Below are 13,385 nucleotides of genomic sequence, written 5' to 3' on the forward strand. Positions count from 1 at the left end.
CAGAGAAGCTGTTGTTAAGGCATTGGTTGTTGCTGCTGTTGCAGCAGATGTTGTTGTCGAAGCAGTTGCTGGACTTGATGCAATTGTTTCAGCAGTTGTTATCAGAGCAGGTGTTGTTGTTGATGCAGTTATTGCTACACTTGTCAGTGTAGGTGTCGTTGACGCAGCAGGTATTGTTGTAACAGCGGGTGTCGTTTCTGCAGTCGTTACTGGAGCAGGTGTCGTTGACGCACTTGCTGTTGCTGCAGATGGTGTCAGGGGAGGTTTTGTTGTTGATGCAGTTATTGCTGCGGCTGTCAGAGTAGGTGTCGTTGATGCAGCAGGTATTGTTATAACAGCGGGTGTCGTTTCTGCAGTCGTTACTGGAGCAGGTGTCGTTGACAGAGTTGCTGTTATTGCAGATGTTGTCATAGCAGGTGTTGTACTTGATATAGTTGTTGCAGCAGATGTTGTTGTCGAATCAGGTGCTGTACTTGATGCAATTGTTTCAGTAGTTGTTATCAGAGCAGGTGTTGTTGTTGATGCAGTTGTTGCTACACTTGTCAGTGTAGGTGTCGTTGACGTAGCAGGTATTGTTGTAACAGCGGGTGTCGTTTCTGCAGTCGTTACTGGAGCAGGTGTCGTTGACACAGTTGCTGTTGCTGCAGATGTTGTCATAGCAGGTGTTGTACTTGATATAGTTGTTGCAGCAGATGTTGTTGTCGAACCAGTTGCTGGACTTGATGCAATTGTTTCAGCAGTTGTTATCAGAGCAGGTGTTGTTGTTGATGCAGTTGTTGCTGCAGTTGTCAGTGTAGGTGTCGTTGACGCAGCAAGTGTTGTTGTCACAGCGGGTGTTGTTGTTGCAGATGTTGTCAGAGCAGGTGTTGTTGTTGATGCAGTTATTGCTACACTTGTCAGTGTAGGTGTCGCTGACGCAGCAGGTATTGTTGTAACAGCGGGTGTCGTTTCTGCAGTCGTTACTGCACCAGGTGTCGTTGACACAGTTGCTGTTGCTGCAGATGTTGTCAAAGCAGGTGTTGTACTTGATATAGTTGTTGCAGCAGATGTTGTTGTCGAAGCAGTTGCTGTACTTGATGCAATTGTTTCAGCAGTTGTTATCAGAGCAGGTGTTGTTGTTGATGCAGTTGTTGCTGCAGTTGTCAGTGTAGGTGTCGTTGACGCAGGAAGTGTTGTTGTCACAGCGGGTGTTGTTGTTGCTGCAGATGTTGTCAGAGCAGGTGTTGTTGTTGATGCAGTTATTGCTACACTTGTCAGTGTAGGTGTCGTTGACACAGCAGGTATTGTAACAGCGGGTGTCGTTTCTGCAGTCGTTACTGGAGAAGGTGTCGTTGACACAGTTGTTGTTGCTGCAGTTGTGGTCTGAGCAGGTGTTGGTGATGCAGTTGTTGTCAAAGAAGCTGTTGTTAAGGCATTGGTTGTTGCTGCTGTTGCAGCAGATGTTGTTGTCGGAGCAGTTGCTGTATTTGATTCAGTTATTACAGCGGATGTTGTTTTCGAAGCAGTTGCTGGACTTGATGCAATTGTTTCAGCAGTTGTTATCAGAGCAGGTGTTGTTGTTGATGCAGTTATTGCTACACTTGTCAGTGTAGGTGTCGTTGACGCAGCAGGTATTGTTGTAACAGCGGGTGTCGTTTCTGCAGTCGTTACTGGAGCAGGTGTCGTTGACGCACTTGCTGTTGCTGCAGATGGTGTCAGGGGAGGTTTTGTTGTTGATGCAGTTATTGCTGCGGCTGTCAGAGTAGGTGTCGTTGATGCAGCAGGTATGTTATAACAGCGGGTGTCGTTTCTGCAGTCGTTACTGGAGCAGGTGTCGTTGACAGAGTTGCTGTTACTGCAGATGTTGTCATAGCAGGTGTTGTACTTGATATAGTTGTTGCAGCAGATGTTGTTGTCGAATCAGGTGCTGTACTTGATGCAATTGTTTCAGCAGTTGTTATCAGAGCAGGTGTTGTTGTTGATGCAGTTGTTGCTACACTTGTCAGTGTAGGTGTCGTTGACGTAGCAGGTATTGTTGTAACAGCGGGTGTCGTTTCTGCAGTCGTTACTGGAGCAGGTGTCGTTGACACAGTTGCTGTTGCTGCAGATGTTGTCATAGCAGGTGTTGTACTTGATATAGTTTTTGCAGCAGATGTTGTTGTCGAACCAGTTGCTGGACTTGATGCAATTGTTTCAGCAGTTGTTATCAGAGCAGGTGTTGTTGTTGATGCAGTTATTGCTACACTTGTCAGTGTAGGTGTCGTTGACGCAGCAGGTATTGTTGTAACAGCGGGTGTCGTTTCTGCAGTCGTTACTGGAGCAGGTGTCGTTGACGCACTTGCTGTTGCTGCAGATGGTGTCAGGGGAGGTTTTGTTGTTGATGCAGTTATTGCTGCGGCTGTCAGAGTAGGTGTCGTTGATGCAGCAGGTATTGTTATAACAGCGGGTGTCGTTTCTGCAGTCGTTACTGGAGCAGGTGTCGTTGACAGAGTTGCTGTTACTGCAGATGTTGTCATAGCAGGTGTTGTACTTGATATAGTTGTTGCAGCAGATGTTGTTGTCGAATCAGGTGCTGTACTTGATGCAATTGTTTCAGCAGTTGTTATCAGAGCAGGTGTTGTTGTTGATGCAGTTGTTGCTACACTTGTCAGTGTAGGTGTCGTTGACGTAGCAGGTATTGTTGTAACAGCGGGTGTCGTTTCTGCAGTCGTTACTGGAGCAGGTGTCGTTGACACAGTTGCTGTTGCTGCAGATGTTGTCATAGCAGGTGTTGTACTTGATATAGTTTTTGCAGCAGATGTTGTTGTCGAACCAGTTGCTGGACTTGATGCAATTGTTTCAGCAGTTGTTATCAGAGCAGGTGTTGTTGTTGATGCAGTTGTTGCTGCAGTTGTCAGTGTAGGTGTCGTTGACGCAGCAAGTGTTGTTGTCACAGCGGGTGTTGTTGTTGCTGCAGATGTTGTCAGAGCAGGTGTTGTTGTTGATGCAGTTATTGCTACACTTGTCAGTGTAGGTGTCGTTGACGCAGCAGGTATTGTTGTAACAGCGGGTGTCGTTTCTGCAGTCGTTACTGCAGCAGGTGTCGTTGACACAGTTGCTGTTGCTGCAGATGTTTTCATAGCAGGTGTTGTACTTGATATAGTTGTTGCAGCAGATGTTGTTGTCGAAGCAGTTGCTGGACTTGATGCAATTGTTTCAGCAGTTGTTATCAGAGCAGGTGTTGTTGTTGATGCAGTTATTGCTACACTTGTCAGTGTAGGTGTCGTTGACGCAGCAGGTATTGTTGTAACAGCGGGTGTCGTTTCTGCAGTCGTTACTGTAGCAGGTGTCGTTGACACAGTTGCTGTTGCTGCAGATGTTGGCATAGCAGGTGTTGTACTTGATATAGTTTTTGCAGCAGATGTTGTTGTCGAACCAGTTGCTGGACTTGATGCAATTGTTTCAGCAGTTGTTATCAGAGCAGGTGTTGTTGTTGATGCAGTTGTTGCTGCAGTTGTCAGTGTAGGTATCGTTGACGCAGCAAGTGTTGTTGTAACAGCGGGTGTTGTTGTTGCTGCAGATGTTGTCAGAGCAGGTGTTGTTGTTGATGCAGTTATTGCTACACTTGTCAGTGTAGGTGTCGCTGACGCAGCAGGTATTGTTGTAACAGCGGGTGTCGTTTCTGCAGTCGTTACTGCACCAGGTGTCGTTGACACAGTTGCTGTTGCTGCAGATGTTGTCAAAGCAGGTGTTGTACTTGATATAGTTTTTGCAGCAGATGTTGTTGTCGAAGCGGTTGCTGTACTTGATGCAATTGTTTCAGCAGTTGTTATCAGAGCAGGTGTTGTTGTTGATGCAGTTGTTGCTGCAGTTGTCAGTGTAGGTGTCGTTGACGCAGGAAGTGTTGTAACAGCGGGTGTCGTTTCTGCAGTCGTTACTGGAGCAGGTGTCGTTGACACAGTTGCTGTTGCTGCAGATGTTGTCATAGCAGGTGTTGTACTTGATATAGTTTTTGCAGCAGATGTTGTTGTCGAACCAGTTGCTGGACTTGATGCAATTGTTTCAGCAGTTGTTATCAGAGCAGGTGTTGTTGTTGATGCAGTTGTTGCTGCAGTTGTCAGTGTAGGTGTCGTTGACGCAGCAAGTGTTGTTGTCACAGCGGGTGTTGTTGTTGCTGCAGATGTTGTCAGAGCAGGTGTTGTTGTTGATGCAGTTATTGCTACACTTGTCAGTGTAGGTGTCGTTGACGCAGCAGGTATTGTTGTAACAGCGGGTGTCGTTTCTGCAGTCGTTACTGCAGCAGGTGTCGTTGACACAGTTGCTGTTGCTGCAGATGTTTTCATAGCAGGTGTTGTACTTGATATAGTTGTTGCAGCAGATGTTGTTGTCGAAGCAGTTGCTGGACTTGATGCAATTGTTTCAGCAGTTGTTATCAGAGCAGGTGTTGTTGTTGATGCAGTTATTGCTACACTTGTCAGTGTAGGTGTCGTTGACGCAGCAGGTATTGTTGTAACAGCGGGTGTCGTTTCTGCAGTCGTTACTGTAGCAGGTGTCGTTGACACAGTTGCTGTTGCTGCAGATGTTGGCATAGCAGGTGTTGTACTTGATATAGTTTTTGCAGCAGATGTTGTTGTCGAACCAGTTGCTGGACTTGATGCAATTGTTTCAGCAGTTGTTATCAGAGCAGGTGTTGTTGTTGATGCAGTTGTTGCTGCAGTTGTCAGTGTAGGTATCGTTGACGCAGCAAGTGTTGTTGTAACAGCGGGTGTTGTTGTTGCTGCAGATGTTGTCAGAGCAGGTGTTGTTGTTGATGCAGTTATTGCTACACTTGTCAGTGTAGGTGTCGCTGACGCAGCAGGTATTGTTGTAACAGCGGGTGTCGTTTCTGCAGTCGTTACTGCACCAGGTGTCGTTGACACAGTTGCTGTTGCTGCAGATGTTGTCAAAGCAGGTGTTGTACTTGATATAGTTTTTGCAGCAGATGTTGTTGTCGAAGCGGTTGCTGTACTTGATGCAATTGTTTCAGCAGTTGTTATCAGAGCAGGTGTTGTTGTTGATGCAGTTGTTGCTGCAGTTGTCAGTGTAGGTGTCGTTGACGCAGGAAGTGTTGTTGTCACAGCGGGTGTTGTTGTTGCTGCAGATGTTGTCAGAGCAGGTGTTGTTGTTGATGCAGTTATTGCTACACTTGTCAGTGTAGGTGTCGTTGACACAGTAGGTATTGTAACAGCGGGTGTCGTTTCTGCAGTCGTTACTGGAGCAGGTGTCGTTGACACAGTTGTTGTTGCTGCAGTTGTGGTCTGAGCAGGTGTTGGTGATGCAGTTGTTGTCAAAGAAGCTGTTGTTAAGGCACTGGTTGTTGCTGCTGTTGCAGCAGATGTTGTTGTCGGAGCAGTTGCTGTATTTGATTCAGTTGTTACAGCAGATGTTGATGTCGGACCAGTTGTTGTAGTTGATGTAATTGTTGCTGCAGATGTTGTCAAAGCAGGTGTTGTACTTGATATAGTTTTTGCAGCAGATGTTGTTGTCGAAGCGGTTGCTGTACTTGATGCAATTGTTTCAGCAGTTGTTATCAGAGCAGGTGTTGTTGTTGATGCAGTTGTTGCTGCAGTTGTCAGTGTAGGTGTCGTTGACGCAGGAAGTGTTGTAACAGCGGGTGTCGTTTCTGCAGTCGTTACTGGAGCAGGTGTCGTTGACACAGTTGCTGTTGCTGCAGATGTTGTCATAGCAGGTGTTGTACTTGATATAGTTTTTGCAGCAGATGTTGTTGTCGAACCAGTTGCTGGACTTGATGCAATTGTTTCAGCAGTTGTTATCAGAGCAGGTGTTGTTGTTGATGCAGTTGTTGCTGCAGTTGTCAGTGTAGGTGTCGTTGACGCAGCAAGTGTTGTTGTCACAGCGGGTGTTGTTGTTGCTGCAGATGTTGTCAGAGCAGGTGTTGTTGTTGATGCAGTTATTGCTACACTTGTCAGTGTAGGTGTCGTTGACGCAGCAGGTATTGTTGTAACAGCGGGTGTCGTTTCTGCAGTCGTTACTGCAGCAGGTGTCGTTGACACAGTTGCTGTTGCTGCAGATGTTTTCATAGCAGGTGTTGTACTTGATATAGTTGTTGCAGCAGATGTTGTTGTCGAAGCAGTTGCTGGACTTGATGCAATTGTTTCAGCAGTTGTTATCAGAGCAGGTGTTGTTGTTGATGCAGTTATTGCTACACTTGTCAGTGTAGGTGTCGTTGACGCAGCAGGTATTGTTGTAACAGCGGGTGTCGTTTCTGCAGTCGTTACTGTAGCAGGTGTCGTTGACACAGTTGCTGTTGCTGCAGATGTTGGCATAGCAGGTGTTGTACTTGATATAGTTTTTGCAGCAGATGTTGTTGTCGAACCAGTTGCTGGACTTGATGCAATTGTTTCAGCAGTTGTTATCAGAGCAGGTGTTGTTGTTGATGCAGTTGTTGCTGCAGTTGTCAGTGTAGGTATCGTTGACGCAGCAAGTGTTGTTGTAACAGCGGGTGTTGTTGTTGCTGCAGATGTTGTCAGAGCAGGTGTTGTTGTTGATGCAGTTATTGCTACACTTGTCAGTGTAGGTGTCGCTGACGCAGCAGGTATTGTTGTAACAGCGGGTGTCGTTTCTGCAGTCGTTACTGCACCAGGTGTCGTTGACACAGTTGCTGTTGCTGCAGATGTTGTCAAAGCAGGTGTTGTACTTGATATAGTTTTTGCAGCAGATGTTGTTGTCGAAGCGGTTGCTGTACTTGATGCAATTGTTTCAGCAGTTGTTATCAGAGCAGGTGTTGTTGTTGATGCAGTTGTTGCTGCAGTTGTCAGTGTAGGTGTCGTTGACGCAGGAAGTGTTGTTGTCACAGCGGGTGTTGTTGTTGCTGCAGATGTTGTCAGAGCAGGTGTTGTTGTTGATGCAGTTATTGCTACACTTGTCAGTGTAGGTGTCGTTGACACAGTAGGTATTGTAACAGCGGGTGTCGTTTCTGCAGTCGTTACTGGAGCAGGTGTCGTTGACACAGTTGTTGTTGCTGCAGTTGTGGTCTGAGCAGGTGTTGGTGATGCAGTTGTTGTCAAAGAAGCTGTTGTTAAGGCACTGGTTGTTGCTGCTGTTGCAGCAGATGTTGTTGTCGGAGCAGTTGCTGTATTTGATTCAGTTGTTACAGCAGATGTTGATGTCGGACCAGTTGTTGTAGTTGATGTAATTGTTGCAGCAGTTGTTGTCAGAGCAGGTGTTGTTGATGCAGTTATTGCTGTACTTGTCAGTGTAGGTGTCGTTGACGCAGCAGGTATTGTTGTAACAGTGGGTGTCATTTCTGCAGTCGTTACTGGAGCAGGTGTCGTTGACGCACTTGCTGTTGCTGCAGATGTTGTCAGAGGAGGTTTTGTTGTTGATGCAGTTATTGCTGCGGTTGTCAGAGTAGGTGTCGTTGATGCAGCAGGTATTGTTGTAACAGCGGGTGTCGTTTCTGCAGTCGTTACTGCAGCAGGTGTCGTTGACACAGTTGCTGTTGATGCAGATGTTGTCATAGCAGGTGTTGTACTTGATATAGTTGTTGCAGCAGATGTTGTTGTCGAAGCAGTTGCTGTACTTGATGCAATTGTTTCAGCAGTTGTTATCAGAGCAGGTGTTGTTGTTGATGCAGTTGATGTTAGTGCAGGTGTTGTTGCAGCAGATGTTGTCAGTGTAGGTGTCGTTGACGCAGCAGGTATTGTTGTAACAGCGGGTGTCGTTTCTGCAGTCGTTACTGGAGCAGGTGTTGTTGACGCAGTTGCTGTTGCTGCAGATGTTGTCACAGCAGGTGCTGTTGTCATAGCACGTGTTGTCTGACCAGGTGTTGTGGCCACAGCAAGTGTTGTTGTTTCTGCAGTCATTACTGGAGCAGGTGTCGTTGACGTAGTTGTTGTTACTGCAGATGTTGTCACAGAAGGTGCTGTTGTCATAGCAGGTGTTGTCTGACCAGGTCTTGTGGCTAGAGCAAGTGTTGTTGTCACTGCGGGTGTTGTTGTTGCTGTAGATGTTGTCAGAGCAGGTGTTGTTGTTGATGCAGTTGTTGCTACACTTGTCAGTGTAGGTGTCGTTGACGCAGCAGGTATTGTTGTAACAGCGGGTGTCGTTTCTGCAGTCGTTACTGGAGCAGGTGTCGTTGACACAGTTGCTGTTGCTGCAGATGTTGTCATAGCAGGTGTTGTACTTGATATAGTTTTTGCAGCAGATGTTGTTGTCGAACCAGTTGCTGGACTTGATGCAATTGTTTCAGCAGTTGTTATCAGAGCAGGTGTTGTTGTTGATGCAGTTGTTGCTGCAGTTGTCAGTGTAGGTGTCGTTGACGCAGCAAGTGTTGTTGTCACAGCGGCTGTTGTTGTTGCTGCAGATGTTGTCAGAGCAGGTGTTGTTGTTGATGCAGTTATTGCTACACTTGTCAGTGTAGGTGTCGTTGACGCAGCAGGTATTGTTGTAACAGCGGGTGTCGTTTCTGCAGTCGTTACTGCAGCAGGTGTCGTTGACACAGTTGCTGTTGCTGCAGATGTTTTCATAGCAGGTGTTGTACTTGATATAGTTGTTGCAGCAGATGTTGTTGTCGAAGCAGTTGCTGGACTTGATGCAATTGTTTCAGCAGTTGTTATCAGAGCAGGTGTTGTTGTTGATGCAGTTATTGCTACACTTGTCAGTGTAGGTGTCGTTGACGCAGCAGGTATTGTTGTAACAGCGGGTGTCGTTTCTGCAGTCGTTACTGCAGCAGGTGTCGTTGACACAGTTGCTGTTGCTGCAGATGTTGGCATAGCAGGTGTTGTACTTGATATAGTTTTTGCAGCAGATGTTGTTGTCGAACCAGTTGCTGGACTTGATGCAATTGTTTCAGCAGTTGGTATCAGAGCAGGTGTTGTTGTTGATGCAGTTGTTGCTGCAGTTGTCAGTGTAGGTGTCGTTGACGCAGGAAGTGTTGTTGTCACAGCGGGTGTGTGTGTTGCTGCAGATGTTGTCAGAGCAGGTGTTGTTGTTGATGCAGTTATTGCTACACTTGTCAGTGTAGGTGTCGTTGACACAGTAGGTATTGTTGTAACAGCGGGTGTTGTTGTTGCTGCAGATGTTGTCAGAGCAGGTGTTGTTGTTGATGCAGTTATTGCTACACTTGTCAGTGTAGGTGTCGCTGACGCAGCAGGTATTGTTGTAACAGCGGGTGTCGTTTCTGCAGTCGTTACTGCACCAGGTGTCGTTGACACAGTTGCTGTTGCTGCAGATGTTGTCAAAGCAGGTGTTGTACTTGATATAGTTGTTGCAGCAGATGTTGTTGTCGAAGCAGTTGCTGTACTTGATGCAATTGTTTCAGCAGTTGTTATCAGAGCAGGTGTTGTTGTTGATGCAGTTGTTGCTGCAGTTGTCAGTGTAGGTGTCGTTGACGCAGGAAGTGTTGTTGTCACAGCGGGTGTTGTTGTTGCTGCAAATGTTGTCAGAGCAGGTGTTGTTGTTGATGCAGTTATTGCTACACTTGTCAGTGTAGGTGTCGTTGACACAGCAGGTATTGTAACAGCGGGTGTCGTTTCTGCAGTCGTTACTGGAGCAGGTGTCGTTGACACAGTTGTTGTTGCTGCAGTTGTGGTCTGAGCAGGTGTTGGTGATGCAGTTGTTGTCAAAGAAGCTGTTGTTAAGGCACTGGTTGTTGCTGCTGTTGCAGCAGATGTTGTTGTCGGAGCAGTTGCTGTATTTGATTCAGTTGTTACAGCAGATGTTGATGTCGGACCAGTTGTTGTAGTTGATGTAATTGTTGCAGCAGTTGTTGTCAGAGCAGGTGTTGTTGATGCAGTTATTGCTGTACTTGTCAGTGTAGGTGTCGTTGACGCAGCAGGTATTGTTGTAACAGTGGGTGTCATTTCTGCAGTCGTTACTGGAGCAGGTGTCGTTGACGCACTTGCTGTTGCTGCAGATGTTGTCAGAGGAGGTTTTGTTGTTGATGCAGTTATTGCTGCGGTTGTCAGAGTAGGTGTCGTTGATGCAGCAGGTATTGTTGTAACAGCGGGTGTCGTTTCTGCAGTCGTTACTGCAGCAGGTGTCGTTGACACAGTTGCTGTTGATGCAGATGTTGTCATAGCAGGTGTTGTACTTGATATAGTTGTTGCAGCAGATGTTGTTGTCGAAGCAGTTGCTGTACTTGATGCAATTGTTTCAGCAGTTGTTATCAGAGCAGGTGTTTGTTGATGCAGTTGATGTTAGTGCAGGTGTTGTTGCAGCAGATGTTGTCAGTGTAGGTGTCGTTGACGCAGCAGGTATTGTTGTAACAGCGGGTGTCGTTTCTGCAGTCGTTACTGGAGCAGGTGTTGTTGACGCAGTTGCTGTTGCTGCAGATGTTGTCACAGCAGGTGCTGTTGTCATAGCACGTGTTGTCTGACCAGGTGTTGTGGCCACAGCAAGTGTTGTTGTTTCTGCAGTCATTACTGGAGCAGGTGTCGTTGACGTAGTTGTTGTTACTGCAGATGTTGTCACAGAAGGTGCTGTTGTCATAGCAGGTGTTGTCTGACCAGGTCTTGTAGCTAGAGCAAGTGTTGTTGTCACTGCGGGTGTTGTTGTTGCTGTAGATGTTGTCAGAGCAGGTGTTGTTGTTGATGCAGTTGTTGCTACACTTGTCAGTGTAGATGTCGTTGACGCAGCAGGTATTGTTGTAATAGCGGGTGTCGTTTCTGCAGTCGTTACTGGAGCAGGTGTCGTTGACACAGTTGCTGTTGCTGCAGATGTTGTCATAGCAGGTGTTGTACTTGATATAGTTTTTGCAGCAGATGTTGTTGTCGAACCAGTTGCTGGACTTGATGCAATTGTTTCAGCAGTTGTTATCAGAGCAGGTGTTGTTGTTGATGCAGTTGTTGCTGCAGTTGTCAGTGTAGGTGTCGTTGACGCAGCAAGTGTTGTTGTCACAGCGGTGTTGTTGTTGCTGCAGATGTTGTCAGAGCAGGTGTTGTTGTTGATGCAGTTATTGCTACACTTGTCAGTGTAGGTGTCGTTGACGCAGCAGGTATTGTTTGTAACAGCGGGTGTCGTTTCTGCAGTCGTTACTGCACCAGGTGTCGTTGACACAGTTGCTGTTGCTGCAGATGTTTTCATAGCAGGTGTTGTACTTGATATAGTTGTTGCAGCAGATGTTGTTGTCGAAGCAGTTGCTGGACTTGATGCAATTGTTTCAGCAGTTGTTATCAGAGCAGGTGTTGTTGTTGATGCAGTTATTGCTACACTTGTCAGTGTAGGTGTCGTTGACGCAGCAGGTATTGTTGTAACAGCGGGTGTCGTTTCTGCAGTCGTTACTGTAGCAGGTGTCGTTGACACAGTTGCTGTTGCTGCAGATGTTGGCATAGCAGGTGTTGTACTTGATATAGTTTTTGCAGCAGATGTTGTTGTCGAACCAGTTGCTGGACTTGATGCAATTGTTTCAGCAGTTGGTATCAGAGCAGGTGTTGTTGTTGATGCAGTTGTTGCTGCAGTTGTCAGTGTAGGTGTCGTTGACGCAGGAAGTGTTGTTGTCACAGCGGGTGTTGTTGTTGCTGCAGATGTTGTCAGAGCAGGTGTTGTTGTTGATGCAGTTATTGCTACACTTGTCAGTGTAGGTGTCGTTGACACAGTAGGTATTGTTGTAACAGCGGGTGTTGTTGTTGCTGCAGATGTTGTCAGAGCAGGTGTTGTTGTTGATGCAGTTATTGCTACACTTGTCAGTGTAGGTGTCGCTGACGCAGCAGGTATTGTTGTAACAGCGGGTGTCGTTTCTGCAGTCGTTACTGCACCAGGTGTCGTTGACACAGTTGCTGTTGCTGCAGATGTTGTCAAAGCAGGTGTTGTACTTGATATAGTTGTTGCAGCAGATGTTGTTGTCGAAGCAGTTGCTGTACTTGATGCAATTGTTTCAGCAGTTGTTATCAGAGCAGGTGTTGTTGTTGATGCAGTTGTTGCTGCAGTTGTCAGTGTAGGTGTCGTTGACGCAGGAAGTGTTGTTGTCACAGCGGGTGTTGTTGTTGCTGCAAATGTTGTCAGAGCAGGTGTTGTTGTTGATGCAGTTATTGCTACACTTGTCAGTGTAGGTGTCGTTGACACAGCAGGTATTGTAACAGCGGGTGTCGTTTCTGCAGTCGTTACTGGAGCAGGTGTCGTTGACACAGTTGTTGTTGCTGCAGTTGTGGTCTGAGCAGGTGTTGGTGATGCAGTTGTTGTCAAAGAAGCTGTTGTTAAGGCACTGGTTGTTGCTGCTGTTGCAGCAGATGTTGTTGTCGGAGCAGTTGCTGTATTTGATTCAGTTGTTACAGCAGATGTTGATGTCGGACCAGTTGTTGTAGTTGATGTAATTGTTGCAGCAGTTGTTGTCAGAGCAGGTGTTGTTGATGCAGTTATTGCTGTACTTGTCAGTGTAGGTGTCGTTGACGCAGCAGGTATTGTTGTAACAGTGGGTGTCATTTCTGCAGTCGTTACTGGAGCAGGTGTCGTTGACGCACTTGCTGTTGCTGCAGATGTTGTCAGAGGAGGTTTTGTTGTTGATGCAGTTATTGCTGCGGTTGTCAGAGTAGGTGTCGTTGATGCAGCAGGTATTGTTGTAACAGCGGGTGTCGTTTCTGCAGTCGTTACTGCATCAGGTGTCGTTGACACAGTTGCTGCAGATGTTGTCATAGCAGGTGTACTTGATATAGTTGTTGCAGCAGATGTTGTTGTCGAACCAGTTGCTCGACTTGATGCAATTGTTTCAGCAGTTGTTATCAGAGCAGGTGTTGTTGTTGATGCAGTTGTTGCTGCAGTTGTCAGTGTAGGTGTCGTTGACGCAGCAAGTGTTGTTGTCACAGTGGGTGTTGTTGTTGCTGCAGATTTTGTCAGAGCAGGTGTTGTTGTTGATGCAGTTATTGCTACACTTGTCAGTGTAGGTGTCATTGACGCAGCAGGTATTGTTATAACAGCGGGTGTCGTTTCTGCAGTCGCTACTGCAGCAGGTGTCGTTGACACAGTTGCTGTTGCTGCAGATGTTGTCATAGCAGGAGTTGTACTTGATATAATTGTTGCAGCAGATGTTGTTGTCGAACCAGTTGCTGGATTTGATGCAATTGTTTCAGCAGTTGTTATCAGAGCAGGTGTTATTGTTGATGCAGTTGTTGCTGCAGTTGTTAGAGTGGGTGTCGTTGATGCAGCAGGTGTTGTAAAAGTGGGTGTCGTTACTTCAGTCGTTACTGGAGCAGGTGTTGTTGACGGAGTTGCTGTTACTGCAGATGCAGCAGATATTGTTGTCTGAGCACTTGTTTTTGCTGCAGTTGTGGTCTGAGCAGGTGTTGGTGATGCAGTTGTTGTCAAAGAAGCTGTTGTTAAGGCATTGTTTGTTGCTGCTGTTGCAGCAGATGTTGTTGTCGGAGCAGTTGCTGTATTTGATTCAGTTGTTACAGCAGATGTTGTTGTCGGACCAGTTGTTGTAGTTGATGAAA

The 13,385-nt window shown here is 46.6% G+C and overlaps 1 protein-coding gene across 1 annotated transcript; it reads right to left on the reverse strand.

Annotated features, from left to right (window-relative positions):
• Positions 1-5,299: 5,299 nt before the first annotated feature.
• Positions 5,300-12,747, reverse strand: LOC119887680 (integumentary mucin C.1-like; the record flags this gene model as incomplete). The annotated part of the gene is made up of 4 exons (XM_038698331.1): positions 5,300-5,365; positions 9,180-9,263; positions 12,097-12,237; positions 12,700-12,747. Coding segments are annotated over 4 exons (339 nt in total), but the record flags the coding sequence as incomplete, so codon positions are not given.
• Between the last annotated feature and the right edge of the window lie 638 nt (positions 12,748-13,385).

The sequence above is a fragment of the Micropterus salmoides genome, unplaced genomic scaffold (genome assembly GCF_014851395.1).
Source record: "Micropterus salmoides isolate LMB-PRFRI ecotype aquatic unplaced genomic scaffold, ASM1485139v1 Ms_hic_scaffold_4249, whole genome shotgun sequence".
NCBI classification, from domain to species: Eukaryota; Metazoa; Chordata; class Actinopteri; order Centrarchiformes; family Centrarchidae; genus Micropterus; species Micropterus salmoides.